General features: G+C 45.3%; 1 protein-coding gene and 1 long non-coding RNA gene across 7 annotated transcripts; one reads left to right on the forward strand and one right to left on the reverse strand.

The window, feature by feature from the left end:
• Positions 1-2,897: 2,897 nt before the first annotated feature.
• LOC139034336 (uncharacterized) lies at positions 2,898-7,886 on the forward strand. Of its 3 annotated transcripts, XR_011486758.1 has the most exons (3): positions 2,904-4,188; positions 5,141-5,251; positions 5,870-7,886. It is a non-coding gene; the product is annotated as an uncharacterized lncRNA (long non-coding RNA). The 3 variants fall into 3 exon arrangements; XR_011486756.1 differs by having other exon boundaries at positions 2,898-5,251; XR_011486757.1 differs by having other exon boundaries at positions 2,898-5,251; positions 6,240-7,886.
• Positions 7,887-7,929: 43 nt separating this feature from the next.
• LOC110138370 (zinc finger protein 77-like) lies at positions 7,930-27,367 on the reverse strand. 4 transcript variants are annotated; one of them, XM_020895376.2, is made up of 5 exons: positions 27,211-27,367; positions 24,046-26,576; positions 11,737-11,863; positions 9,980-10,160; positions 7,930-9,355 (listed from the first exon to the last, which is right to left on the reverse strand). In XM_020895376.2, exons 2-5 carry the CDS (start codon positions 24,046-24,048, stop codon positions 8,260-8,262), a joined length of 1,407 nt encoding a protein of 468 aa, XP_020751035.1. In that variant the 5' UTR covers positions 24,049-26,576; positions 27,211-27,367; the 3' UTR covers positions 7,930-8,259. The 4 variants fall into 4 exon arrangements, with proteins under 4 accessions (XP_020751035.1, XP_020751034.1, XP_020751036.1 ...); XM_020895375.2 differs by having other exon boundaries at positions 24,046-26,581; XM_020895377.2 differs by lacking the exon at positions 24,046-26,576.
• Between the last annotated feature and the right edge of the window lie 242 nt (positions 27,368-27,609).

Genomic DNA, 27,609 nt, shown 5'->3' on the forward strand with positions numbered 1-27,609 from the left:
CAAGGTCATAAAGATGTCTCCTATATTTCTAGTTGTTTCAGTGTTTTATCTATCACATTCAGGTCCATGATTCACTCTGAACTGACACATATATGCTATATTATGATGAAGTTTTTGCTTCTGAATAGACTGACATGCTCTTAAAAGGAAGACCTGTAAGAATTTCCAATGCTTCCAAAATTGAGCTTGTTAATTTACTTTTTTTGTGTGGTGGGAGGGAGACTTGGGGGCCTGTTAATTTAATGCAAATGATCACTCACCTAGAGCCAGACATCCTGGAGTGTGAAGTCAAGTAGGCCTTAGGAAGTATCACTACAAACAAAGCTAGTGGAGGTGATGGAATTCCAGTTGAGCTATTTCAAATCCTGAAAGATGATGCTGTGAAAGTGCTGCACTCAATATGCCAGAAAATTTGGAAAACTCAGCAGTGGCCACAGGACTGGAAAAGGTCAGTTTTCATTCCAATCACAAAGAAAGGCAATGCCAAAGACTGCTCAAACTACCGCACAATTGCACTCATCTCACATGCTAGTAAAGTAATGCTCAAAATTCTCCAAGCCAAGCTTCAGCAATACGTGAACCATGAACTTCCAGATGTTCAAGCTGGTTTTTAAAAAGGCAGGGGAACCAGAGGTCAAATTACCAACATCCATTGGATCATTGAAAAATCAAGAGAGTTCCAGAAAAACATCTATTTCTGCTTTATTGACTATGCCAAAGCCTTTGACTGTGTGGATCACAATAAACTGTGGAAAATTCTGAAAGAGATGGGAATACCAGACCACCTGACCTGCCTCTTGAAAATCCTGTATGCAGGTCAGGAAGCAACAGTTAGAACTGGACATGGAACAACAGACTGGTTCCAAATAGGAAAAGGAGTACATGTCAAGGCTGTATATTGTCACCCTGCTTATTTAACTTATATGCAGAGTACATCATGAGAAACGCTGGGCTGGAGGAAGCACAAGCTGGAATCAAGATTGCCGGGAGAAATATCAATAACCTCAGATATGCAGATGACACCACCCTTATGGCAGAAAGTGAAGAAGTAAAGAGCCTCTTGATGAAAGTGAAAGAGGAGAGTGAAAAAGTTGGCTTAAAGCTCAACATTCAGAAAATTTTTTTAAAAATTTAAAAAAAGAAAGAAAATTAAGATAATGGCATCCGGTCCCATCACTTCATGGTAAATAGACAGGGAAACAGTGGAAACAATGGCTGACTATTTTTCTGGGCTCCAAAATCACTGCAGATGGTGATTGCAGCCATGAAATTAAAAGATGCTTTACTCCTTGGAAGGAAAGTTATGACCAACCCAGACAGCTTATTTAAAAGCGGAGACATTACTTTGCCAACAAAGGTCCATCTAGTCAAGGCTATGGTTTTTCCAGTGGTCATGTATGGATGTGAGAGTCGGACTATAAAAAAAGCTGAGCGCTGAAGAATTGATACTTTTGAACTGTGGTGTTGGAGAAGACTCTTGAGAGTCCCTTGGACTGCAAGGAGATCCAACCAGTCCAGCCTACAGGAGATCAGTCCTGGGTGTTCATTGGAAGGACTGATACTGAAGCGGAAACTCCAATACTTTGGCCACCTGATGCAAAAAGCTGACTCATATGAAAAGATCCTGATGCTGGGAAAGATTGAAGGCAGGAGAAGGGGATGACAGAAGATGAGATGGTTGGATGGCATCACTGACTCGATGGACATGGGTTTGGGTGGACTTTGGGAGTTGGTGATGGACAGGGAGGCCTGGTGTGCTGCGGTTCATGGGGTCGTGAAGAGTCGGACACAGCTGAGCAACTGAACTGAACCAACTGCAGCACATACTGGCTACCACTCACCACACATCTGAGGTTCTCTAAATGCCTGAGATGACAGACTTACAGCTAGGAACTACCCATAGATTCCCCAGGCCTGTCCTAGGCTCACCTGTCATTCTGGCAGCCCTCCAGTACCAGAAGCATTCTGCCTAGAACCTGGATCAAGGCTAGGGTTGGGTCCTCAGAAGGGGTGGTTAGGGCAGAGTAGAGACTTCTTTGTATGTGATGAGAATCAAAGATCTGTGCAGGGTCTGGGGAGGCAGAAGAGACAGGTGCTCACTGCCACTCTCCTGTTGACACTGAGATATATTATATCTATTATATATATGCTCTTTATCAATATGGTTAAATTTTTTGCCCCTCCCCACTGGAATCTAAGAAGGATAAGGGCAAGAATTTTTTTCTTTGTTTACTCTTCTTCCCCTATGCAGAGAACAGAGATTGGAATACAGAAATGCTTAATGAGCAATTTAAAAAAATTTTTTTAGTTCTACCACTTTATTGCTACCAGCCCATCTCCCTCCACCCTCATGCCCGCGTGCTCAGTCATATAACCCCATGGACTGCAGCCCTCCAGGCTCCTCTGTCCATGGACTTTTCCAGGCAAGAATACTAGAGTGGGTTGCCATTTCCTTCTCCAAGCACTTTTTTTTTTTTTGAGGAATCCACATGCTTATTTTTTTCCGGCGTACACCCAGTGCAAAAAAAAGAATAGTCACAAATGTGAAAACACGAGCTAGGTCGCCATCCAGTGACCACGATGGGCTATCACCAACGTAGTTGATATTAACAAAGGTAAAACGTAGAGAAACGAATAAAATATGACCCCATGTCTGGAAGAAATAGATTTTCGGGGAAGAAACATTCCAACAACGGGAATGTTTTCTATAGGCGTGTGTTCGCATGAAGAAAGTGTTCGGAGAATTACACATTTATTGCTTTTGTTAGTGGCCGTTCCTTATCAGAATAACCTGTGCGCTCAGGGATAAAGCGGGATGCCCGGCACTAGCCGGGTAATAACCACGCCCACAGAGGCGGAGAGGGGCGGGGCCAGGCACTGGGCCCTATCGCGTCTCAGTGAGCTGTGATTTGAGATGACAGCTCACAGTCATGAACTGCCCAGAAGTCAAGTTTCTGTGCTCGGCGATTGGAGGACGCGGTTGGCCAGCCCATCCTTGAGACTCCACCAATCCCAAGCCCTGGGCCTGCCTTTTTTTCCGCTACCGGCAGCCCCGGAGCCGGAAGCAGGAGCGGTGTTCCGGGATCTCGCGGCGACGGCGGTAGCTACTGCTGTTAATTTCACCGGCCAGGCTGCTTCCTCTGAGGGAGCATTTTCCTGTCACCACCTCAAGGCCTGGCCCTGTGTCTGCTCCGGCCGAGTCTGGAGGAACGGCAGGCGGTGCCGGGAATGCGTCAAAGGGCGGGGCACAGTTCAAAGGGCAGAACTGTTGTTGAAGTTCGAATTGCCGAGTCCTGGTCGGTTGGAGGCCGGTAGCACGGGAATCAACCCCCGTGGTTTTGGTTGGGGGCGCGAGACTTTCTGACCCACTTTAGGATTTCGGGGGTGTGCATGTAGATGAGATGTAAATGCAGCGTAGTTTCAATTGGCTCAGAGCAAAGCAAGTCACATGCAAATGTAACGTCGGCTCTGGAGGGCGGCATCGTGGACTCAGGTCCTGTTTCCTTGGGAACCACAAAGATGCCTGTAGTTTGTATATCGAGCGTACATAACAGTACCAGCATTTAGGAAGTACTGAGTGTGATGTAAAGTGTTATTTAGTGTCAGTTCGTCATCGTGGTGGTCATCCTCATATTAAAGCCTTAGACCCCCGTAAGTGCAGGCAGCAGGACAGCAGTTTTGACCATGGATTTTGGAGAAAAGACTAGTATCAAATGAATGGTCTAAAGCAGTGACTTCTCATCCCTGGGGCAATTTTATCCCATCCCACCCACAGGCTTGACACTACCTGGAGACATTTTCTCTCAGGTGACAGGTGAAGGTGGGATGTTACTGGCATCTAGTGGAAGCCAGGGGTGCTTCTCAACACCCTATACTGAATGGGGCTGCACTTACCACTCAGAATTATCTCTAGTGCTTAATACAGCAGATACCAAGAAACCCTGTTTAAGTAATGCACGATGTGGAGCAGACATTCATTGTTTAGTCACTAAGTCGTGTCCCTCTCCTTTGAGACCCCTTGGACTGTAGCCCGCCAGACTCCTCTGTCCATGGGATTCTCCAGGCAAGACTACTGGAGTGGGTTGCCATTTCTTCCAGGGCATCTACCCAACCCAGGGATCGAATCCAGGTCTCCTGTGTTGGCAGTTGGATTCTTTACCCGCCAGAAAAACCCCTGATATTCATTAGGTATATTATTTTTTCCTGTGGTCACACCAGGCAGCACGTGGGATCTTATTTTCCATAGCACTGAACTTGTGCCACCTGCAGTGGAAGTGCAGAGTTGAACCGCCAGGAGAGTCCCCTTATTATTGTGAATTTTCAGAGAGAAATGATTTTCTTTCAGATCCAAAGTAATACTTTAATCTCAATGAAACACTATTTACATATTTGCTTTTTAGTGAAATAACTCAAAGTGTAGAGAAGTATTACACATTTTATCTTTCAGCCATATTTGTCACACACATTTGTAAACCAGTAAATTCCTCCTCCTCTCTCCATAGAGGTGGCCATTTCTAATTTGACATGTTGTCTTGTAGTCGTGTGTGTACATAAGATTTCTTTTTAAATGTGTTCAAAAACTGCTGTTAACAATCATATTGTGCATAGTCACCTCCAGCTTTTTTCCCCCTCTTCCTGCAATGTTTTTTTAATTCTTTTGCAACATGGGGCATGTGGGATCTCGGCTCTGGGACCAGGTATCAAACCCATGCCCCTGCCCTGGAAGTGCTGTAAGTGGGGAATCTTAACCATTGGAATGCCAAGGAGGTATTTGCAATATTATTTTACAGATTCAGTTTTTATACACCGGGGTTTCTCAGATTCAACATTTGGTACCAGATGGCTTTTTGGTGGGAGTGTCCTGTGCACTGTAGGGTGTGGAGCAGCAATCCCAGCCCCTAGGCACGTTCCAGTAGCAGCCCCTCCCCAGTCAAGTCATGATGTTCAAAATTGTCTCTAGACACTACCAAAGTCTCCCCTACCCCCCAGGGGCAGAATTACTCCTGGTGGAGAACCAGTTTATACATGAAGATGTAATTAGTTGCTGACATCTGCTTTGTATGTGCCATATTTAGCCATTTTCTTTCTGACCGTATTTTATTCAATTTTCTTAATGTTTTTATTTTTGTTACTGATTCAGGTCCTTGGACTCTTCAACAGAAGTTGCTAAGAGGCCAGATGAGGAATTCAGGCAAGGGACTGAATTACTGGGACTCCAGCTGCAGAAGGAGGGAGTGAAAACAAGTAACAGGTGCCCTCACTGGATCCTGGAGGGGTGGTGGGCTGGTCCCTTAAAAGGGGTCAGGGTGGGGGCAGGTCCATGAGTTCAGCCCTGAGTGGCTTAGTGGGTCCCACCCCCTGGGGGTGTGGGTAGGGATCATGCATAGGACCTTGCTTTTGACCCCAATACCTTGTAAGTGGCAGCTGGGTTTTTGTTCATTTTGTATCTTGTTCTTGGTAATTTGCCCCAACTGCTCATGTGTGCAGTTATTTTTAGTTTCCCCTGTAGTTTCTCTGTATCCTGTTGTTCCAGGGAGATGTATGTTAGGGTGAAAACACTGCAGCAAAGGGGCCCAGGTCCAAACCCGTCTCAATCTATAATTGGGAATAAATTCCCTTTCTCTTTTGTTTCAAATTGAGACATGGCTAAAACTAGTGAGTCAGTTTCTCAGCAGCATACACGTGAAGAAAACATCTGACAACAGAAAATAGCAGAGTTCATATAAAAATGTAAAGCTATTAAACATAGTAGGTTTATCATTTAGAGCAGCCATCTATAAGAGAAAATGTTCACAGGGGCCAAATATATGCAAAAGTGCTTATCTCAATTATGGAAGTATTCAAAACAACAAATGCAGCATCATTACAGCCTCTCAACAATGCAACCAAAGGAAGAGGTTTCCCACATTTGTGGCTGCCATATTACATCTGCCATGGTGGAAGAAGGAAACATCCCCTATTAGAGGAATAAGATGCTTCCCACAGAAATCATGTAATTAGAATCCTTGGACATGAAGAGGGCCACATAATACGAGAAAATTACCGAGGGATCTTCTGAAGCCTGAAGTGGCCTGATGGACCCCAAAGAGCCACAGGAACATGCAGGGAACTGTATGATCCTGAAAACCAAAGAGGACCCATGATGAGGGGCCTTATCCACACTGCTGAGCAGAGTCCACACTGCTGCCCAGCAGGTAAGCTACATCAAACATGTGTCTGACTGGGGCTGTTCCACACAGGCAGAGCCAGAAGTGAGAAAGCAGTGCTGGAGCTCAGGCCACCAGGCTGCCCTGCAGCTCTGTCTCCTGATGGTACAGAAGAGCTGAGAATCATGGCTTCCTCACTCCAGCTCCAGACTTCATGCATCTTCCTCTTCTCAAGAACTTTAACTCATAATCACTAACAGAAGGACTCTGGATATAGTTTCCTACCTTACCCAAGATGACAACACAGTTCAGTAGAATCATCTAGACAGCAGCTTTCATCTCCATGCCAACAAGGCATTCTTCTTAACTCAAGTGTTTTGTGTCCAATTTCTAACAGGTCAAGGACAATGAGCAGAGACCAAATTACAAACATTACCAGGCAAGACAGAGGTCTTTCAACACCTTCCACAATTACTGACCACCTGACCTGCCTCTTGAGAAACCTATATGCAGGTCAGGAAGCAACAGTTAGAATTGGACATGGAACAACAGATTGGTTCCAAACAGGAAAAGGAGTATGTCAAGGCTGTATATTGTCACCCTGCTTGTTTAACTTATATGCAGAATACATTATGAGAGACGCTGGGCTGGAAGAAGCACAAGCTGGAATCAAGATTGCTGGAAGAAATATCAATAACCTCAGATATATAGATGACACCACCCTTATGGCTGAAAGCAAGGAAGAAATAAAGAACCTTCTGATGAAAGTGAAGGAGAGTGAAAAAGTTGGCTTAAAGCTCAACATTCAGAAAACTAAGATCATGGCATCTGGTCCCATCACTTCATGGCAAATAGATGGGGAAACAGTGTCAGACTTTATTTTTTTGGGCTCCAAAATCATTGCAGATGGTGATTGCAGCCATGAAATTAAAAGACGCTTACTTTTTGGAAGGAAAGTTATGACCAACCTAGACAGCATATTAAAAAGCAGAGACATTACTCTGCCAACAAAGGTCCGTCTAGTCAAGGCTATGGTTTTTCCAGCGGTCATGTATGGATGTGAGAGTTGGACTGTGAAGAAAGCTGAGCACCGAAAAATTGATGCTTTTGAACCGTGGTGTTGGAGAAGACTCTTGAGAGTCCCTTGGACTGCAAGGAGATCCAACCAGTCCATTCTAAAGGAGATCAGTCCTGGGTGTTCATTGGAAGGACTGATGCTGAAGCTGAAACTCCAATACTTTGGCCACCTCATGTGAAGAGCTGACTCACTGGAAAAGACCCTGATACTGGGAGGGATTGGGGGCAGGAGGTGAAGGGGATGACAGAGGCTGGATCCATCCATGCCAGCATCACTGACTCGATGGACATGAGTTTGAGTAAACTCCAGGAGTTGGTGATGGACAGGGAGGCCTGGCATGCTGCGATTCATGGGCTCTCAAAGAGTCAGACATGACTGAGTGACTGAACTGAACTGTGAGTAACACAGATATAGTATCCACTAGCAAAAAAGAAATATAGACAATATATACCTTTCAGTATAAAAACTCCAGAGGACGGTAAATGCTGAGTCAAGAAATTCCAGTATATATAACTGGATGAGAAAATACTTTTCAACAATATTATGATCATATTATGATCACATACTGTGAACATTTAGCAAAATAAAGATAAAAAATATTTTCATCTAAACTGATACCACATAGAAAAAAACACAAATCAGGAAAAAAAAAAAAAGACTTTCACTCTGGGTTCAAAAGACATTGTAATGACATTGAGACATGTAGTATATAACTGTGTATTTAATGTCCAGGGTCACAACACACAAGTAGTAAAGATGACGGGAACATAGAGGGATGGTTATTATCTTAAGTGGTTCAGATCAGCAACACAAACTAGAAATTAATACACTGGGATCCCTATTAAAGATGAGGCATTTATAAGGAAAAACTATATTTATTTCCATTAAAAAAATTCATCCTACCCTGAGTTTTCAAGTACAAAATAAATGAAGTGCTGAAGGCTTTCCCTGCATTCTTTCCATTCATGTTTCTCCCCCTTGACTGCTTCATTTATAAGCTTTTAAGGGAGAAGGCTTTCCCACCAGTCTTCATATTCAGAATTTTTCTCCAGTGTGCGTCTTCATGTGTCTCTGCAGGGATATGAGACACCTGTAGGCTTTTTCACACTGCTGACATTCGTACGGTTTCTCTTCACTGTGAGTTATCATGTGTCCTTGCAAAGATCTTGGATACCTGAAGGCTTTCCCACACTGCTGGCACTGATAAGGCTTCTCTTCACTGTGTGTTTTCATGTGTTCTCGAAGGGATGAAGAAGTGATGAATGCTTTTCTGCATTCTGTACACTCATAGGGCTTTACTCCACTGTGTGTTTTCACATGTTTTCTGAAGTACTTAGGACAACTGTAGGATTTCCCACAATCATTACACACATAAGGCTTCTCTCCTGTGTGTATCCTCACATGTCCTTGCAGGGATTTGAGATAGGGGAAAGCTTTGCCACACTGCTTACATTCATAGGGCTTTTCTCCACTGTGTGTTCGCATGTGTTCCCGAAGGTAAGTGCACCAGCTGAAAGCCTTGCCACACTGCTTACACTCATAGGGCTTCTCTCCAGTGTGCATTCGCACATGTTCTCGGAAGTGTGAGATGCCAGTAAAAGCTTTCCCGCATTCTTTGCATTTGTAGGGTTTCTCTCCAGTGTGAGTTCTCACGTGCCGTTTAAGTTGGCAGTAATAACTGAAAGATTTCCCACACACGTCACACACATAGATTTTCTGGCCATATTGACCTCTCTTGTGTCCCTGAAAAGTGAGAGCTTCACCAGATTTTTTACAGTCTAAGGATTGTTTACTACTGTGACTCTTCATGCATCTCTTAGATGCTCTCCCAGCATCTTGACATTTACCACGTTTTTCTATAAAGTCTGTTTCCCCAGCAGGGCTGAGGCACAAAACACAGCTGCAGGTTTGTCCACATTCCTCACATGTATAAGGTTTTTGTCCAGTGTGAGACTTTTGCTGATTCTTCTTCAAGGAATGATCCCTGAAGGCTTTTCCACATGTAATGCATTGATGAGGCTGAATTTTAATCTGATACCTCTCATGCACAGTAAGATCTATAATCCTGTTTGGAGTTTTTAGAGATTGATGATCTTCTTTACCTTCACAGAGACTTTCCACCAAATGATTTCTGGTCAAAACAGGAAGTGAATTATTAGGGATTAATGATTTGTTTATGGTTATTCATGATTATTTTGACTATATATTTGTGATTTTCAATGAATGGGCATGTTTTCAGCACTCTGTGATGTGACAAAGTGCAACAAAGGTTAATGCTCTGGCTGAGGGCTCAAAGAGCCATAACTTTCAGTGTTTTTTACATGAGGTTTTCTAATCATTGTTTCCTACTGAATTAAGTTTCTGATGCTCAGTATCTATAGCACATTTATAAAAGTATTGTTTTGTAAAAATTCTGAGTACACAATTGTTTATTAGCTAACTTTACAATTGTTTAGCTGCTTCCCTGGTAGCTCAGAGGTTAAAGCATCTGCCTGCAATGCAGGAGACCTGGGTTCGATCCCTGGGTCGGGAAGATCCCCTGGCGAAGAAAATGGCAACCCACTCTTCTTTTTTTTCACTCCAGTATTCTTGCCTGGAGAATCCCATGGACTGAGGAGCCTGGTGGGCTACAGTCCATGGGGTCGCAAAGAGTCGGACACAACTGAGCAACTTCACACCTTTCTTTACCATCACATGAGTCTAACACTCTGCTGAGATCCCTCGTCCCCCTTCTCCCTGTGGGAGTGCCACTCACCTCACACATCTCTCCTCAGTTAGATGCCGATCTCGCAGGTTATGAAATGCCCAGTTTTCTCCCAAAACAGACCTAGAGTCATTTCTTGTGAATCTTACAACTTCCCGTTCAATGCACAGTCCAGTCTCCAAAATATCCCACTGAGGACTTGACATATTGACCTTAACTTGCGGGCAAGAACCTGCAATGATTGGAAGCATAATTAAATCATTGGGAAAGAAATGGTGGGGGAAAGGAAAGAGAGACCATAGCTAGATTTGTCTCCATAGACTCATTCAAAAATGTAAAATAATTTTATAAAGGAAGGAAGGAGATGTGTGATATTGTGATCTATCAGACACACACACACACACACACATTTGGTCACTGAGATGACCAACATGTACTTCTCAAATAAACTGGGTCCTTATCCACTGTTTCCTGCTGAGGGATCCCAAAACCCTTGAAATTTCCTGAGCAATAAAAGCAACAATATGTGGTCTCTTGTGCTCAATTCCAGAAAATGCTTCAGGATCAGAAAGATTTAATAGGTTTCCTATGATTCATAACAAGCCTTTTCCATCCCAATTGAGTTTATATTAGTGAAAGAAACTGTTGCAAAGATCCTGAGTGTTGGGACTAATCGCCAATAAAGACAACCACTTGATTATAAAGGGTTGAAACTTTCAGTCCCACCCATATCCCCCAGCACCCCCAAACCTCTGGGGGTGGGGGAGCAGCTAGAGATCAAATCAACTGGCAATGGCCGGTGACTTCATCAACCATGCCTATGTAATGAAGGCATGAAAAAAAGGTTTGGAGAGCTTCTGCGTTGGTGAACACATAGAGATGTGGTGAAACTGGCACCTGGAGAAGCACGGAAACTCCTTTTCAAATCTAGATGCATTTCTTACATCTAGCTGTTCCTGAATTATATCCTTTAATAATGAACCTGTGATCTAGTAAGAAGCATGTTTCTCTGAGTTCTGTGAGCTATATTAATGTATTAACCCAAGGAGAGAGTGATGGCCATCATAGGGAAAATGAGTCAAAATGGCAATCTGTTCACTAATAAGTATCTCACAGAAGCAAAGTAAAAAGGAACTGGGCAAAATGCACTTTCCCGAATGATCCCTTTGTCAGAGAAACTCCAAAAAGACTTCAAGTGGACAAGAATGGATGAAAACTCCAAGAGGGAAGCCAAGTTAATGACACCTATCACCTTCTCAGAGACCTGAGCTGTGCTCCTAACACATACGTCCAAATATCCCTCCCTGACCCAGAACCTGGTCCTCCCGAGCAGGTGTGCTCCCGGGTGATCGCAGGTACAGAGGCCCTGGGTGAAGTCCATGGACCCAGCTGCCCCTGGGAGGTGGGAGAGAGTGCGGCTGCCAAAATGCTCCTAGAGAATGCTCCTCCTGGGGAGGGTGGAGGACAGGTTAAGTTTAGGTTTTAACTGCAGCAAGATCATCTCAATGTGTACTGATCACAGGATAACTTTCACAGGGTGAAAACCATTATGCTTCTCTCACTGCCCCAAGGTGACACTGGAGACCATGCTCACAGTTTTGAAATTAGGGAGCCTCAGGATTCTGATCAAGAGTAATAAAAATCAATTCAGTACAGTCACACTGTTGGGAAAGCTATCTACTCTAGGTAGGTTCTAAATAGGTGGGGACCATATCTTTTTCAAAATATTCCCATCCTCATCACTCATAAGAAAGGACATTGTAAGTAACTGTTCGCTAAAGACAGTGCAGGGAGGAAGCCGTCCTCACCCACAGTGGCCAGGTTCCTGCAGGTCTCCAGCATCACGTCTCTGTAGAGCTTTCTCTGAGCAGGGTCCAACAGTTCCCACTCCTCCAGGGTGAAGTTCACAGCCACGTCTTCAAAGACCACTGAGTCCTGAAACAGCCACATGTTCTGTGTCAGCGAGGCTCCTCCTTCACCCCCGAGTGTGGGAGGATTGGGGAGGCCGACAGGTGGGAACTGGACTCAGTTCCTAGGATTCCTGAGCTTATACTCTTGCAGGAAGTGATCACATGCCAGCAAATCTAATGCAGGTTTCTCAGTGATGGTGAGTGCTGGACAATGAAACTGTGTAACAGCAATAACTGATAAACACACATAATGAAAAGGAACTGTTTTTAATGAAATAGAGATCATGAGGCTGGAGAAATACTGAAAATGAAATAATTTATTCAGATGACTTGGAAATGGATATGTGGCCTACCTGTAAGTTACTTCCTTGATTCTCCAAGAATGGGAGCATACATAGTGTCAGGAGGTTGTGGACACAGATTTCCCAGGACCACTGCATCTGAACAACTTTCACTTTGACTGAAACAGCATGTAAAAGCCTGGTCTGGTCCCCTCATATCTGACAGAAACACAGAGACTTCTGCAGGATGAAGTGGACACCAAGGGCACAGGTCAGGGTCCCGGGCCTGGGACACCTGTAGAGTTAACGTGGGGTTAAGAGGAGGCCAGGCTCCTGAGGGACTGGTTGAGCCAGCAGGGTCTCTCGGATAAATAACCAAGTGCCCGGAGTACAAGGAAGAGCTGCAGAAGATCTGATGGCAACAGAGTCGAAGGTAACTTGAACACAGAGAAAAATTGTCTTTAGGACAATATAGGCTGACACTACACCCCTGAAATACAAAGCAAATGATTATTTTTATAAATTAGAATTTTAATCAAAGATATATTCTGGAAATCTAGATGATAAAATTCCTACTATATCAGCTACAAAGACAAGGCTACCTAACCTTGGGCTGCAACTGGGGCTTGCTAATCAAACTCCTGAAAATGTGGAATATTAGGGAGTTTGTTACCAGTCCTGGGGTTAAGACTCAGCGCTTTCACTGCCTGGTTGCTCAGTTGGCTCTCTAGTCAGGAAACAAGATACCGCAAGCTGTGCGGTGTGGCCAAAGGGGGAAAAAAAAATGGGACATTAGTCATCAAGGAGATGCACATGAAAACCACACATACTTCTTCATACCCACTAGAAGAGCTCTAAGACAGACAAGCAAGTGTTGGAGAGGATGTGAGGAACCTGGAACCCTCAACCACCACTGGAGAGAAGGTAGAATAGTGAAGCCACTTTGGAAAACACTCCAGAAACTCCTGAAGGTTATTAACACAGCACCATATAACAGCAATTCCACTCTAGCTATCTATCTACCCAAGAGAGGTGAAAGTAAAACACCAACACAAAAATGAATACACACAAACATTCACAGCCGCATGAGCTGTGACAGCCAAAACATGGGAACAACTGGGAAGGCCATGAAGTGACTTGGATAAACAAATTCAGTCTAATCTCACAATGGAATATTACTGGCAATAAGAGGAAGGAAGTACTGATCCATAGCAAAAAAAAAAATCAATGAACTTTAAAAACATTATCAGAACCCACAAATGCCCACTGGCAGTATCATAACATTGCAGACTGGAAACTCACAAAAACAAATCTCAGTGTATTTTGATCAAGCAAAACAAGCAGATGAAATGTAAATGTTTAAACAGATCTTTTAAAAATATAATCAACTTTTAAAAGCTGAGAGGGTGGGGAGCAGGGACATGCTGGCATGTGTCTGCAGGAGTACAAACCTTGGAACCTAGACGGTTGGGTGTGAATCTGAAAGAACCTGTGAGTGGCAGCAAGGTCCATGTAGCTGTGTGTTGTATGGATGTGTGAGTCCGGGGGTGAGCAAGTGCCTGTATGCATGTGACTGAGAACGTCAGCGTCTGAGAACATCTGTGGCAGTATTGTGGGCCACTGGGCATGTTTGCGTAGGCACCAGGTGGCACACACTGGTTGCAGGGTTCACTTGTTCGCTCAGTTCTTATGTGCGTGCATCCGTGCTCAGTGGTGTTTGACTCTTTACAACTCATGGACTGTAGCCCGCCAGACTGCCCTGCCCATGGAATTCTCCAGGCAAGAATACTGGAGTGGGTTGCCATTCCCTTCTCCAAGGAATCTTCCTGACCCAGGAATCAAACCCAATTCTGCTGCATTGCAAACAGATTCTTTACCACCTGAGCCACCAGGTTCTTACCTACTGATCACTTAAGCATATAGCACATATAGCAGTGGACAAGGCAGGTCAAGCACCCTGCCTTTCTGGAGCTTGCCTTCCGGCAGGGAGACAAACCATAAACAACACTATAAACGTTATCTGGCTATGCTGGGTAAGTGGGATGGAAAAGGAGAGCAGGGTGAGAGGCAGGGAGCTGGGGGCAGGGTGGAGGTTAAGAAGCGCATTGGTATGTGTGTCCAAGTGTTCACCTGAGAGTGGTGTCTGAGTGTGTGTATGTCCCGCGAGCAGAAGGCCGCCATCTGGCCCTCAGCCCGTGTCCCCCCCCCCCCCCACATCCATGTGCCCTACTTGGCTCCTCCATCTCAGGCAGCCCTCCCCTCTGCCTCATGAGCTCCCCAAACGAGTGAGAGTCCCAGCATGAGCCATCCAGCCCATTCTCTCAATGCCACCCAGCCCAGACGCCCTTGCCTTCCCCACATCTCTGTCTCACTTGGCCCCTTCCTTAACCCACCCAGCACCGCATCAGGGCTACCACTGGTAGTGTAATGGGTGGAAGGTTAGAGACTGTCAAAATGACACTGGGATAATAACCTAAAACAACAGGGCTAGACTCATGCCACAGGAAAAAAATTTTTTTAAAATTAAAAGTAAAAACTGTTACTAGTTTTCTTTCTCAATTATGTCTATAAAAATATTTTAGTGGATAAATTACAAAACATTTAATGACAGTAGAAAGAAAGAAATGGAGAGATGAGCCATATCCACAGAAAAGACCATGATGTCACCTTCTCCCATTTAAGAATTTTATGAAAGTACCATTCTAGTGCACAGCAAGGTTTCTTTTAGGGTTGGTTTGTTCCGCTTTGTTTGACTTAAAAACCACTTCTAAAAACTGAAATAAAAGACGAATTTCTAAAAACAACCAAAAAAATAAACAACCAAGATTTTCTTGTGGTGGTGAGAGGGTAACAGGCAGGAAGGCCAGGGGTCTCCAAAAGGAAAAAAGAAGCTGCAGGTGCCAGACATTTTTATCTCTCTTAAGCAGCAGGAAGAAACAAACCAGTGATATGTCTTTCCTTCTCTATACAAATTTAAAAGAGGTTTCTCTTAAAGTCCTGTGTTGCCATGACACCTGGTCTCACCTGAAGCTAACTACTCTCAAACTTTGAGTTGACCAATACGTTTCTTTTTCGTATGGAAATGTTGTCTTAAGCTATGTTAATGAACCCCAGACTCTATCTTCAAGTTGGTTCCGCCAAATGGCCTAATTTACTTACTCAGGTATTGTTCCCCTAATCTATGTAAATGAAATTATTTGTTGGTATTCTGCCCTTCTACAAGATTCAAGTCAATCGTTTTATGGCCAGAGATGAATTATCTGGTGTCATTCTAAATTTTATGACATCCTTTTCATTAACAGACTGTGAGTGACTATATAACAGACAGCTAAAGACTAAGAGGGGGGTACTCTTTTGCCCCCTTCTGATGCCTATGTCAGAAGCTTTCTCTATCTCCTTTATACTCTAATAAAACTTTATTACACAAAAGCTCTGAGCGATCCAGCCTTGTCTCTGGCCCCGGATTGAATTCGTCTCCTCCGGAGGCCAAGAATCCCGCGTCTAATCGTTCAGCAACAACCTTTCAGTGGGATGTTTCCTAATGCACATTGAAATGTTTTAAACTACAGTGATTATGACAGGATGGTGTTAACAGAGGGATGCATAGATACACCTATGGAAAAAAATCACAATGCACAAAAACAGGCCCAGCTGGATCTACACCAGGGCACGTGCTGCTGGGAGGGGGCTACTGACACATGGGGCAGCAGCACTGGCTATTTCCAGGGAAGTAAGAAATCTTTTCTCTTGTAACTACATGTACAATAACCAATTCACTGTGGACTTAACTGTGAAAGAAGAAAGTAGGACACTCTATGAGACACTAGAGGGAAACACATTTATGACTTGAGTGTAGGATAAGTTTTCTTATATATGGAAAAAAGTAAGCTACAAAGGAAGAGATGGATAAATTCCATCCAAGTCTATTAAAGTTAAGAATTACCCAGCATTGGGGTGGGGGTGGGAGGGAGGTTCAAGAGGGAGAGGATATATGTAAATTTATGGCTGATCCACTTTCTTGTAAGGCAGAAAGCAACACAACATTGTAAAGCAATTATTCTCCAATTAACAATGAATTTTAAAAAGTAAAGAATCGAGAGAAATGATAACTCACAATCTGGGAGAACATATTGGCCATACCTAGAGATGAAAATAGATGAATGTCCACAGCATGTAAATAAAACATAAGAAATCAGTAGACATACAAATGAGTTCAAGGTGAGGAAACTATTTCACAGAAGATGAATTACCCATTGAAAGAAATTCTCACCACCAATGGTTATCAGTAAAAACCAATTTACAATCACAAGCAGACGCCATTTCACACAAAATGGACACGAAAGATAAACAAAATTAAGTTGGATTGTCCAAGTGCTAGAAATGGCATAGAATCAACACTCAACTCCAGTCACCCCTCTACACCTCCTAGTATTTCTAACTTATCCATAATCTACAATCACACAATTATTCCCCCTAGATATAAAATATTTATACCCTGCACTTAAAGAGTTTGGAGACCAAAAGAAGAATAACAGCACTGCTGACAAATCAAAAATAAATGTGAGAGACTTCCCTGGTGGTGTAGTGGCTAAGACTCCATGCTCCCAATGCAGGGGACCTGGGTTCAATCCCTGGCAAGGGAACTAGGTCCCACGTACTGCAACTAGGAGTTCACATGGTGCAACTGAAGACCCCATGTGCTGCCAAATAAACTTTTTTTAAAATGTGAGACAACCCAAGCCCCACAAGCACTGGATGGAGGAGTTAACTGGGGGAGCCATTCCTCTGACTTGAGCACGTTTGAAACAGACGGACTGAGAACCACAGAGAAGTCTTCTGTGTGCCACTACTGGTGTGGAACTGGTCACCTTCACTTACTACAAATGCAGCAGAGGCAAAACCAAATAAAACACTGCTGGTGATGAGGGACACCTGCAAAGCGGCCAAGAATAAAAAAAGATCAGGACAATTGTCTTTCAGGGGGCTGATTGCTGGGAGGTGCTATCAACCAACCAATGAATAAAAACCTAAACCTCAAAGACAACCAACAGACACCAACACCAAAATCACACAGGGAATTATCTGGCAAGGATTTTAAAGCTATAGAAAATACTTCAATGAGTAATTACAAACACACCTGAAACAAATAAAAAATTGAAAATTTCAGCAAAGAAATAAAAGCTACAGAAGAACCAAATGGAAAGTTTAGAGCTGAAATACAGTAACTGACAATTGCACTCATCTCACACACTAGTAAAGTAATGCTCCAAATTCTCCAAGCCAGGCTTCAACAGTATGTGAACTGTGAACTTCCAGATGTTCAAGTTGGATTTAGAAAAGGCAGAGGAACCAGAGATCAAATTCAAACATCCGCTGAATCATTGAAAAAGCAAGAGAGTTCCAGAAAAACATCTATTTCTGCTTTATTGACTATGCCAAAGCCTTTGACTGTGTGGATCACAATAAACTGTGGAAAATTCTGAAAGAGATGGGAATACCAGACCACCTGACCTGCCTCTTGAAAAACCTGTATGCAGGTCAGGAAGCAACAGTTAGAACTGGACATGGAACAGACTGGTTCCAAATAGGAAAAGGAGTACATGTCAAGGCTGTATATTGTCACTCTGCTTATTTAACTTATATGCAGAGTACATCATGAGAAACGCTGGGCTGGAGGAAGCACAAGTGGAATCAAGATTGCTGGGAGAAATATCAATAACCTCAGATATGCAGATGACACCACCTTTATGGCAGAAAGTGAAGAAGAAGTAAAGAGCCTCTTGATGAAAGTGAAAGAGAAGAGTGAAAAAGTTGGCTTAAAGCTCAACATTCAGAAAATTTAAAAAAAAAGAAAAATTAAGATAATGGCATCTGGTCCCATCACTTCATGGTAAATAAACAGGGAAACAGTGGAAACGACGGCTTACTTTATTTTTCTGGGCTCCAAAATCACTGCAGATGGTGATTGCAGCCATGAAATTAAAAGATGCTTTACTCCTTGGAAGGAAAGTTATGACCAACCCAGACAGCATATTAAAAAGCAGAGACATTACTTTGCCAACAAAGGTCCATCTAGTCAAGGCTATGGTTTTTCCAGCGGTCATGTATGGATGTGAGAGTTGGACTATAAAGAAAGCTGAGTGCCAAAGAATTGATACTTTTGAACTGTGGTGTTGGAGAAGACTCTTGAGAGTCCCTTGGACTGCAAGGAGATCCAACCAGTCTATTCTAAAGGAGATCAGTCCTGGGTGTTCATTGGAAGGACTGATACTGAAGCGGAAACTCCAATACTTTGGCCACCTGATGTGAAGAGCTGACTCATTTGAAAAGACCCTGATGCTGGGAAAGATTGAGGGCAGGAGGAGAAGGGGACAACAGAGGATGAGATGGTTGGATGGCATCACAGACTCAATGGACATGGGTTTGGGTGGACTTTGGGAGTTGGTGATGGACAGGGAGGCCTGGCATGCTACAGTTCATGGGGTTGCAAAGAGTCAGACACAACTGAGTGACTGAACTGAACTGAACTGAAGTGAACTAAAAAACTGGATGGTTTAAAATACAGCATGAATATGACAGAGAAAAGAATCAATCAACTTGATGGTAGGACATCAGAATTTAACCAATCTGATTTAAGGGATTAAATTTGATAGACTGCCTAAAGAACTATGGGTAACACTGTACAGGAGGCAGTGATCAAAACCATCCCCAAGAAAAAGAAAGGCAAAGAGGCAGCATGGTTGTCTTAGGAGGCCTTACAAATAGCTGAGAAAAGAGAAGCAAAAGGCAATGAAGAAAAGAAAAGATAGACCCATCTGAATGCAGAGTACCAAGAATAGCAAGGAGAAAATCTTCCTAAGTGAACAATGCAAAGAAACAGAGGAAAACAACAGAATGGGAAAGACTAGAGATCTCTTCAAGAAAATTAGAGATACCAAAGAACATTTCATGCAAAGATGGGCACCATTAAGGACAGAAACAGTATAGACTTAACAGAAGCAGAAGATATTCAGAAGAGGAGCCAAGAATACACAGAAGAACTATACAACAAAGATCTTAATGACCTGGATAATCACGATGGTGTGATCACTCACCTAGAGCCAGACATCCTGGAATGTGAAGTCAAGTGGGCCTTAGGAAGCAACACTACAAACAAAGCTAGTGGAGGTGATGGAATTCCAGCTGAGCTATTTCAAATCCTAAAAGATGATGCTGTTAAAGTGCTGAACTCAACATGCCAGCAAATTCGGAAAACTCAACAGGAGCCACAGGACTGGAGAAGGTCAGTTTTCATTCTAATCCCAAAGAAGGGCAATGCCAAAGAATGGTCAAACTACTGCACAGTTGTACTCATTTCACAAGCAAATGTGAGCAAGCTCATGCTCAAAATCCTTTAAGCTAGGCTGGCTTCAACAGTATGTGAACCAAGAACCTCCAGATATACAAGCTGGATTTAGAAAAGGCAGAGGAACCAGAGATCAAATTGCCAATATCCATTGGATCATAGAAAAAGCAAGAGAGTTCCCAAAACACATCTTTTTCCGTTTCACTGACTACATCAAAGCCTTTGACTGTGTGGATCACAACAAATTGTGAAAAATTCTTAAAGAGATGGGAATACCAGACTATCCTACCTGCCTCCTGAGAAACCTGTATGCAGGTCAAGAAGCAACAGAACCAGACATGGAACAACAGACTAAATTGGGAAAGGAGTACATCAAAAGCAGTATATTGTCACCCTTTTATTTAACTGACATACAGAGTACATCACACTAAGTCCCGGGCTGCATGAAGCACAAGCTGGAATCAAGACTGTCAGGAGAAATATCAATAACTTTAGATATGCAGATGACACCACCCTTATGGCAGGAAGTGAAGAGAAACTAAAAAGCCTCTTGATGAAGATGAAAGAGGAAAGTGAAAAGGATGACTTAAAACTTAACATTCAAAAAACTAAGATCATGGCATCTGGCCCCATCACTTCATGGCAAATAGACAGGAAAACAATGGAAACCGTGACAGACTTTCTTTTCTTGGGCTCCAAAATCACTACAGAGGGTGACTGCCACCATGAAATTAAAAGACTCTTGCTCCTTGGAAGAAAAGCTATAACAAACCTATACAGTGTGCTAAAAAGCAGAGATATTACTTTGCCAACAAAAGTCCTTCTAGTAAAAGCTATGGTTTTCCCAGTAGTCATGTACAGATGTGAATTGGACCATAAAGAAGGCTGAGCGCCAAAGAACAGATGCTTTCAAACTGTGGTGTTGGAGAAGGCTTTTGAGAGTCCCCTTGGGCTGCAAGGAGATGAAACCAGTCAGTCCTAAAGGAAATCAACTCTGAATATCCATTGGAAGGACTGATGCTAAAGCTGAAGCTCCAATACTTTGGCCACCTGATGCAAAGAGCTGACTCATTGGAAAAGACCTTGATGCTCGGAAAGATTGAAGGCAGGAGGAGAAGGGGACAACAGAGGATGAGATGGTTGGATGGCATCACCTACTCAATGGGCATGAGTTTGAGCAAACTCCAGGAGATGATGAAGGACAGGGAACCCTGGCATGCTGCTGTCTATGGGGCGACTCAACAACAAAAACAATCTGAACAACGGAGAGAAAATAGACAAAAAAAAAAATGACAAGTGTCTTAGAGACCGGTGGGACAAACACAAAACATTAGTATCACTGGAGTCCCAGAAAGAAAGGAAAAGAGGATACAATAGGAAATTAACAATAGATTTAAAGGACTTCCCTGTTGGCCCAGAGGTTAAGAATCCACTTGCCAATGAAGGGGACATGGGTTTGATCCCTAGTCTGGGAAGATCCCACAAGCCGAGGGGCAACTACACCTGTGAGCCACAACTGAGCCTGCACTCTAGAGCCTGGGAACCACAAGAGAAGCCTCTGCTCACTGCAACTAGAGAAAGCGCAAACACAGCAATGAAGACCCAGCACAGCTCCAAAATAAGTAAATAATTCTTTTAAAAACTGTACACACACATAAGCAAGTATATCTGAAAAAACAAAATCCTACACTTTCACGTAATGGAAGAAAAATATCTTACACACTTGTACACTGAGTGACAGGGCAGAAGACTCTCATCGAGTAAACAAAAGGGAAGAGCAGCCAAGTATGAGCCGCTCAGATCAGCAGCCTGCTGCCCATGCTGCACAGGAGACCCCAAGTCAGAAGGTCAAAGCTGTGTGAATTGGGGGCCAAGGGGTGCCCCCAGGGCAGGGGGAGTGGCTGAGCTTCCCGTGGTGGTTAAAAAAAAAGGCCCCTCCTCTGAGCTTCAATTTTCACCAGGAGGAAACGCTCAAGTTCATCCACACTCTCAGCAGCAGTTGAACCCAAGGAGACTTCACCATGTCCAACCGTCACACTCACTCAGGGCGCACACCTCACAATCCACCAACTCCCAGGACTGGTCCTCCCTGGATAAGGCCCAAAGCAAAGGTCAGGAAACAGCCAGCCTTAGGGGACACATCACCCCTAGCACTTCTGCAGGTAGATCCCCTCCCCCACCCTCCTGCTCCTTCTGTGGTGATTCTATGGTCTGAGGCCACCCATGTGGCGAAGGGCACCAGCAAGACCCCAGGGCACCTTCCTTCCCCTCCTTCCCAGGCTCAGCTTGTCCCTAACCCAGGGGATGCACCAGCTTTGGGTCATTTACAGCAGACATGATGCCCCATCTCTGTGTGTGAATGAGGATCTGCAAAATTGCTGCTTCCGCCTGTGTTCCTGGATAACACACGGGAGGGAAATTTTAGGGCAGGTTTCTGGTTAGAGAAACTGGTTACTGCTCATTCCTTTGAGAAGACAGGCATCAGTTCACTAACTCCTCGTAACAACAAGCTGTGACTCATCTAAAAAGAAGTGAGCAAGTCTCCATAGCACAGGTCACTGTTCCCAGAATTTCTATGTCTGCTGACTGACTAATAACAGGAAGTGGACCAGCACCAGACACTCTTCATGGAAGAGTTGCTAAGATTCCTAAGAATCTTCTTCATTCACATCTCCACCCACTTCACAAGAAGGGGTGGGAATGCCTGCATTTCCAGCATTCTAATGGAGGACAGAACATTCCCTTCTCCCCAGAGGCATCTCTGGTTAGGGCCCAAAGACCCGGGAGAACCTGAGCCTTCAGGAAACAGCAGACCTGAGACGTCACCACCCTCACTGAGGAGAAGCCAGGCAAGAATTCAGTATTCAGTAAAATTCAGTATTTTACACCTGCTGAAACCTGAAGCTGGAGGAAGGGAAGTTATTCGTGCAGAGCTGGACCAGAGGAGGCTGCTCCCCCATGTCAGGGGACAACGCTGAGCCCTCTGTGAGCTCTGTGCTCCTGAGAACACATAAGGAAGGTGAAAGGACTCCCCACACTTCAGTGTTCTGGAAAATGGGAAGCTGCAAGAAACTGCCCCACTTGATTCAGAAAGACTCACATGGAGATCCTTTGTTTATTCAGGGCAAGGCCAGATACTGCCCCCCAACCCCAAAGCCCCATTTCCGTCTCACTGTGATTAGGGGACCTGCTTGCCCCAATGACCACGCAGAACAAGTGCTTGTTGGCCAAACTTTGGTTCAGCCCCTCGACTTCCCCCTGAACTTTGGCCTACTTCACCCCAGCGGGCACACAGATCCCTAACAACAGGCTGGCCTCAGGGATCTACCGTCCAAGCACCACACCTGGCCCTTCCTGGTTCTGGTCACTCCTCTCTGTAAAAGGAAAATTCTCCTTGCACAGCTCTTGAGACACTTGAAGACCTTAGGGTCACATGTCCTCCCTCCTGCAGGGCCTCCTGTGTCTGGTGGAACAGACCCTTCTCCCTCTGGAATATCTCATTTGAATAAAGGTTTCTTGTTAGAAGGTTTGGGTTGTTTCAATGCCACAGTCTTGACCCAAGTGTTCTCAATGGCCTATGTGAAAATTAAGAAAGTGAAAACTACCTAAAAAGAATCAAGGGTGGAGCCAGAAGGGAGAGCCTCACCCAGTACCACTTGACATCAATTAGAGGAAAAAATGTGGACTGTGGACCCCAAGAGAAAAATGGAAAACAAGAAAGAATCATCAATTACAGCACCCAACAGAAAAACATGTACATACACTGCATCTTCTCAAGAAACTGGCTATTCCAGCAACTAGCCAATGAGAAAAATTGAATTTTCCATTTTCTCCATGGATTTTATTATACCAATACAACCCCTCTCAATTCCCTCCTTTTCCCCCAATACATAAGTTTGTTGGACTTGCTTATAGCTTTTGCTATACCTCGTCTGTCCCTAATTGCAATTTTTTGTTGTTCCCCAATAAATCCATTTTTCCTAGTAACTGTTATTTTTAAGATCAATATCCATTTTTTTACCCAAACTTTACTCCATCCTTCTCTTCCCAAATGCCCCTGACTCTGGGTCACTACCCTCTACAACTCCCGAACTGAGGTTCACTGAGCGGCAGATCAAGTTCCCCCTTGACCCGGGCCGAGGATGCCCTGACCACAGGATCTCTGATTCTGTCAATGAGCCTTCCTCACACAGAAAAGTACTTTTCCGTGTGGCTGGCGACGCTGGCACATCCCTGAGACCCGAGCCTCGGCGCTCTGGCAACAGCGTTTGCAATAGAGTCTCTCTGACCAACTGTGGACTTGACTTCATCTGTCAGGTCCTGGGAAGGACCCCAGAACCCGACCACCCGCTCCGGACGTTGCCTCGTCCTCAGTCAGACATCCAACAGGCCAAGGACCCGGTTGGAACACGAGACCCCATATCGCTGTCGGGACCCGGGAGCCCCGCGAGCACCGGACAGGAGGCCGGCACGCGAAACGAAGTGGACGGTGGAGACTACAGTCCAGCCGGGGGCGGGGAGTCCCGTCCGGCCAGTTCAAACCAGCCCCAGCCAGTCTCAGCGCCAGCCCCATACACTCACCATTTCAGTCCCTCCCCCCGCATTCAGGTGGCTGTCTCCGTGGCCTTGCAGCCCAATGGCTCAGACAGGTCAGAGCGACAGCAAGGACACCAAGTGTCCGGCGAGGTAGGTGCGATGGGACGCCCTGGCAGCAGAGAGCGACGTCACCACGTCAGCGAACGTGCCCACCCTCGTCCCTGATTGGATGTGCCTCTGGGAACACCCCCTTCCGGGCCTTGATTGACAACAAGTGAAGGACTAGATTGTGAGGGACAGGCCGGCTAGAGGCCACGTGGCCAAGCAGGGCGGAAGTACTGGTAGTCGGCTTCAGCCCTTTACTGCCTGGCTTATGTTCCGGGACACTTGGCAGCGCCGGTGAACTCCAAGCCGAATCTACCCTTGGCCAGACGGACACAGCATCACTTCACAGGTTGCATTCCCCTTTTCCTGAACATAAAAGTGCCACTCAGTTCCTTTCAGTGCTCCCTGTGTCAGGGCTACCCCCAAAGTCCGGGAGCCAGGAAAAGACGAGACGGGTATGAAAGGAAAAATAAAATGGAGTCAGTATTACCAAGGGAGCGCAATAAACTGGAGCCAGGAGGCCCCTGAAGAACTGGGGTTTATGCAGTAATCAGCCCAGATGGAATCTGAACTTTTCACTACTTGCTGCCTTAATGCAGGCCTCCAGAACATTTGCCCAGTGGTTCAGAAAGTCAAGATACTTAAACGGACCCTTCCCTTAAATAATGCATGACAGCCTGTCTCTCAAGGATAAATATTTGGTTCCCTGTGTCAGTGTCTACCATAATTCATTCCAGGCAACTTTAACAGCCCTGTGGCTTTTCCTTTAATAAGCCTGATACTCTTTCTCCTCCCTACAACACTCTTTCAGTTTTACACTGTTGATGAAAAATTAACATTGAATCGAATAGAGAAGATAAGAGAATTTTATTTAAGCCAACCTGAGGATTATAACTCAGCAGATAGTTTCTTATAAAACTTTGAGGACAGTTCCACTTACTAGAAGTCTAAGGCAGTCATATAAAATTTTTTTTTATTTTTCGGTCGCTCTCTGCTGCTTGTGGGATCTTAGGTTCCCCAAATTAGGGATGAACCTGAGTGCCCTGCATTAAAAGGTGGATTATTAACCACTGGACTTCCAGGGAAGTCCTAAGTCATATACATTTCTGAGACAAAGGAACATACATCAAAACGATGCAATGACATTTCTCATAAAGTTCACCAAAAATACAGTCTAAATCTGCAGATCAGCATGACCCCTGACAGGATTAGGAAAGGAGTATTATCTTGGAGTTATACTGCTGGTGGGAGAAGAAGGAATACTTTAAAATCTTTCTCGTGGAGCAGACACTCCTCCCCCTTTGAGAAGGTCTGCTGGTTAATGAAGCCACACAAATCAACATTAGGAAGAGCCCAATATGCTTACATTTTCTTGTCATGCCTCAAAAACATAAATAGTATTCCATCAAATCAAATCCATGTCCCCCTGAATTGCAATTCTTAAGACCCCAAATAAAACTCTTTTCTTTGCAGACTCAGTACTGATTGCTGTTCTACACAGACAGGAGGGCATTGGGACCTCCTGAGGCAGAAATCAGCTTGTGGGGTAAGTCACTGTGGATCAGTTCCCAGAGTACAAGATACTCTGTGGTGCTCCCTGCAGGGATGCAGAGGCCAGCCCCACTTTGACATTTTACCTTTGACACCAGGAGGTCCGTGGTCCCACACATTTGGGCTTGACCAAGTTCTCTTGTGTCCCATTTCTAACCCCACATTGGGACAGTCCTCCCCACAGGTTCCTGAACGTTGGGTCGCCCCCATGTCTGAGCAACACTGAGGTTCAGAACAAGCCCCTGGTCAGCTTCTTCAGAGAACAGCAACCTATCAGAGAACAGGAGCCCTATCCAGTCCAACCATGTGGGAAAACATTCTCCAGATGTCTTTGCAAAACCATGAGAAAAAAATAACAGGAAACAGCAACAAATAATAACCAGAGTACATGGGCTGATTGGCTGGGGTCAGAGTGACCTGCTTGAGCAGATGGAGAGAGAGGAGTGCGGACTTAGCAATGCCCCGTCAGCGCAAGTCAGAAAGCTGCTTGCACACGCACTGGTTGTTTCTCTGATGTTCCTGCGGGGAGATCTTTGCTCCCAGCCATATGGTGCCCTTTGTACAGAAAATAACATAGAAGTTCAAAAGAAAAACATAAACTGGGGACGTGACCGGGAACATGGGAAACTTATATTATCTTAAAAAACAGATGCTTTCTGCATACCAAGAAGCTCAATATAAGTGATGCGGCATTGAATGTCGGGGCTCTTGATCCTCGAGGTCTTGAGTTCCCCGGTCCCATCTTTCTTTCTATTCTGTGTTTTCTTATGCCCTGTTGGCACCCGTCTCTCTGTGTTGCTGAGCTGGACTCAGCACAGCCACGCTGGTCTCGGAATCCGTGCGCCTCACTCGCCCAGCTTCCCTCCTGGTCCCCCTCCTCTCATTGAAGACGAAAGCCCTCTGCGGTGTGGTTGGCGCGTCTGCCCTATCGCAACAGCGTTTCTTTATCATACAGTCTCCTGTACTAGTCCGGACTTGACTTTATCTGTGAGGTTCAGGGAGGATTCCCCGCCCCACCACCCCCCACCCCGCCCTTTGAGCCTAACGGCCCGTTGGGAGCCGTCCTGTCCTCCCTCCGACGCCCACGGGACCACAGGCTGTGTCCGGACGCCCTGGACTCCGCGCAATAACAGGACAAAGCGCTATGTCCCCCCACCCCACGGTCGAGATGGGGAACTCTGGTCGGGACCCCGGTATAAAACGCCGGGTCCCCGCCCCCCCTCCCCCCCCCGAGGAGGGAACTGGGTCGGGACCCAGAATAGGACATAGGGTCCCTTCCTCGCGGGACCCCGGGAGAGGACGCTGGGTCTCCACCCCGCAACCGAGGGAGAACTTGTGTCGGAACAGGACGTCAGGACCCCACCTTGAAGCCGAGAGGGAGACTAGGGTCGGGACCCTGGGACAGGACTCTGGGTCCCCACCCTGCGGTCGAGGAGGGAACTCGGGCTGGAACCCCGTGGGTGGGAGAGACCCCGGTCAGCCGTCATTTTCGGAAAGTTCCGGTCCGTGCAAACCGGAACTTTTCTCTCTTAGGGCCCTGAGCCATGCACTCACCATCTTCTCCTCGTTCCGGGTTCTCCAAAGCGTGCCCTGCGACCTCGGTTAGTGAGAGCGACTGGGACAGGACACCAGATAACGCCGGGACTCGTTCACACCAGTGTTGCGGAGGCTGAGAGAAACTTCCCGGGGCTGGAAGCTCACCCGTCGCGTGGCCTGATTGGACGGCTTTCCAGGGCCCGCGCTCTGATTGGACATTAATTCTCCCCCGCCCCTGCCTTGATGGACAGTTCTCCTGGTCCCATCCTATCCTGATTCTGGTTGTCTGGACTCCGCCCAGCCACTGCTAATTGGACTGTTCAACCAGACCCCGCCCCTGCCCCGAGTGACAGGCCACGGAGACACGCTTGGCTGAGCTGCCCACCTGGGACTTGGGCTGCGCGCACAGCCAGTTCC

This window comes from Odocoileus virginianus, chromosome 3 (genome assembly GCF_023699985.2).
Source record: "Odocoileus virginianus isolate 20LAN1187 ecotype Illinois chromosome 3, Ovbor_1.2, whole genome shotgun sequence".
Taxonomy (NCBI): Eukaryota; Metazoa; Chordata; class Mammalia; order Artiodactyla; family Cervidae; genus Odocoileus; species Odocoileus virginianus.

Coding starts and splice junctions, on each gene's coding strand:
- LOC110138370 (XM_020895377.2), bottom strand. Junction 10,161..11,736: donor CAGGAACCTGGCCACTGTGG/GTGAGGACGGCT, acceptor CAATCATTGCAG/GTTCTTGCCCGCAAGTTAAG. Junction 9,356..9,979: donor ACTGAGGAGAGATGTGTGAG/GTGAGTGGCACT, acceptor TGTTTTGACCAG/AAATCATTTGGTGGAAAGTC.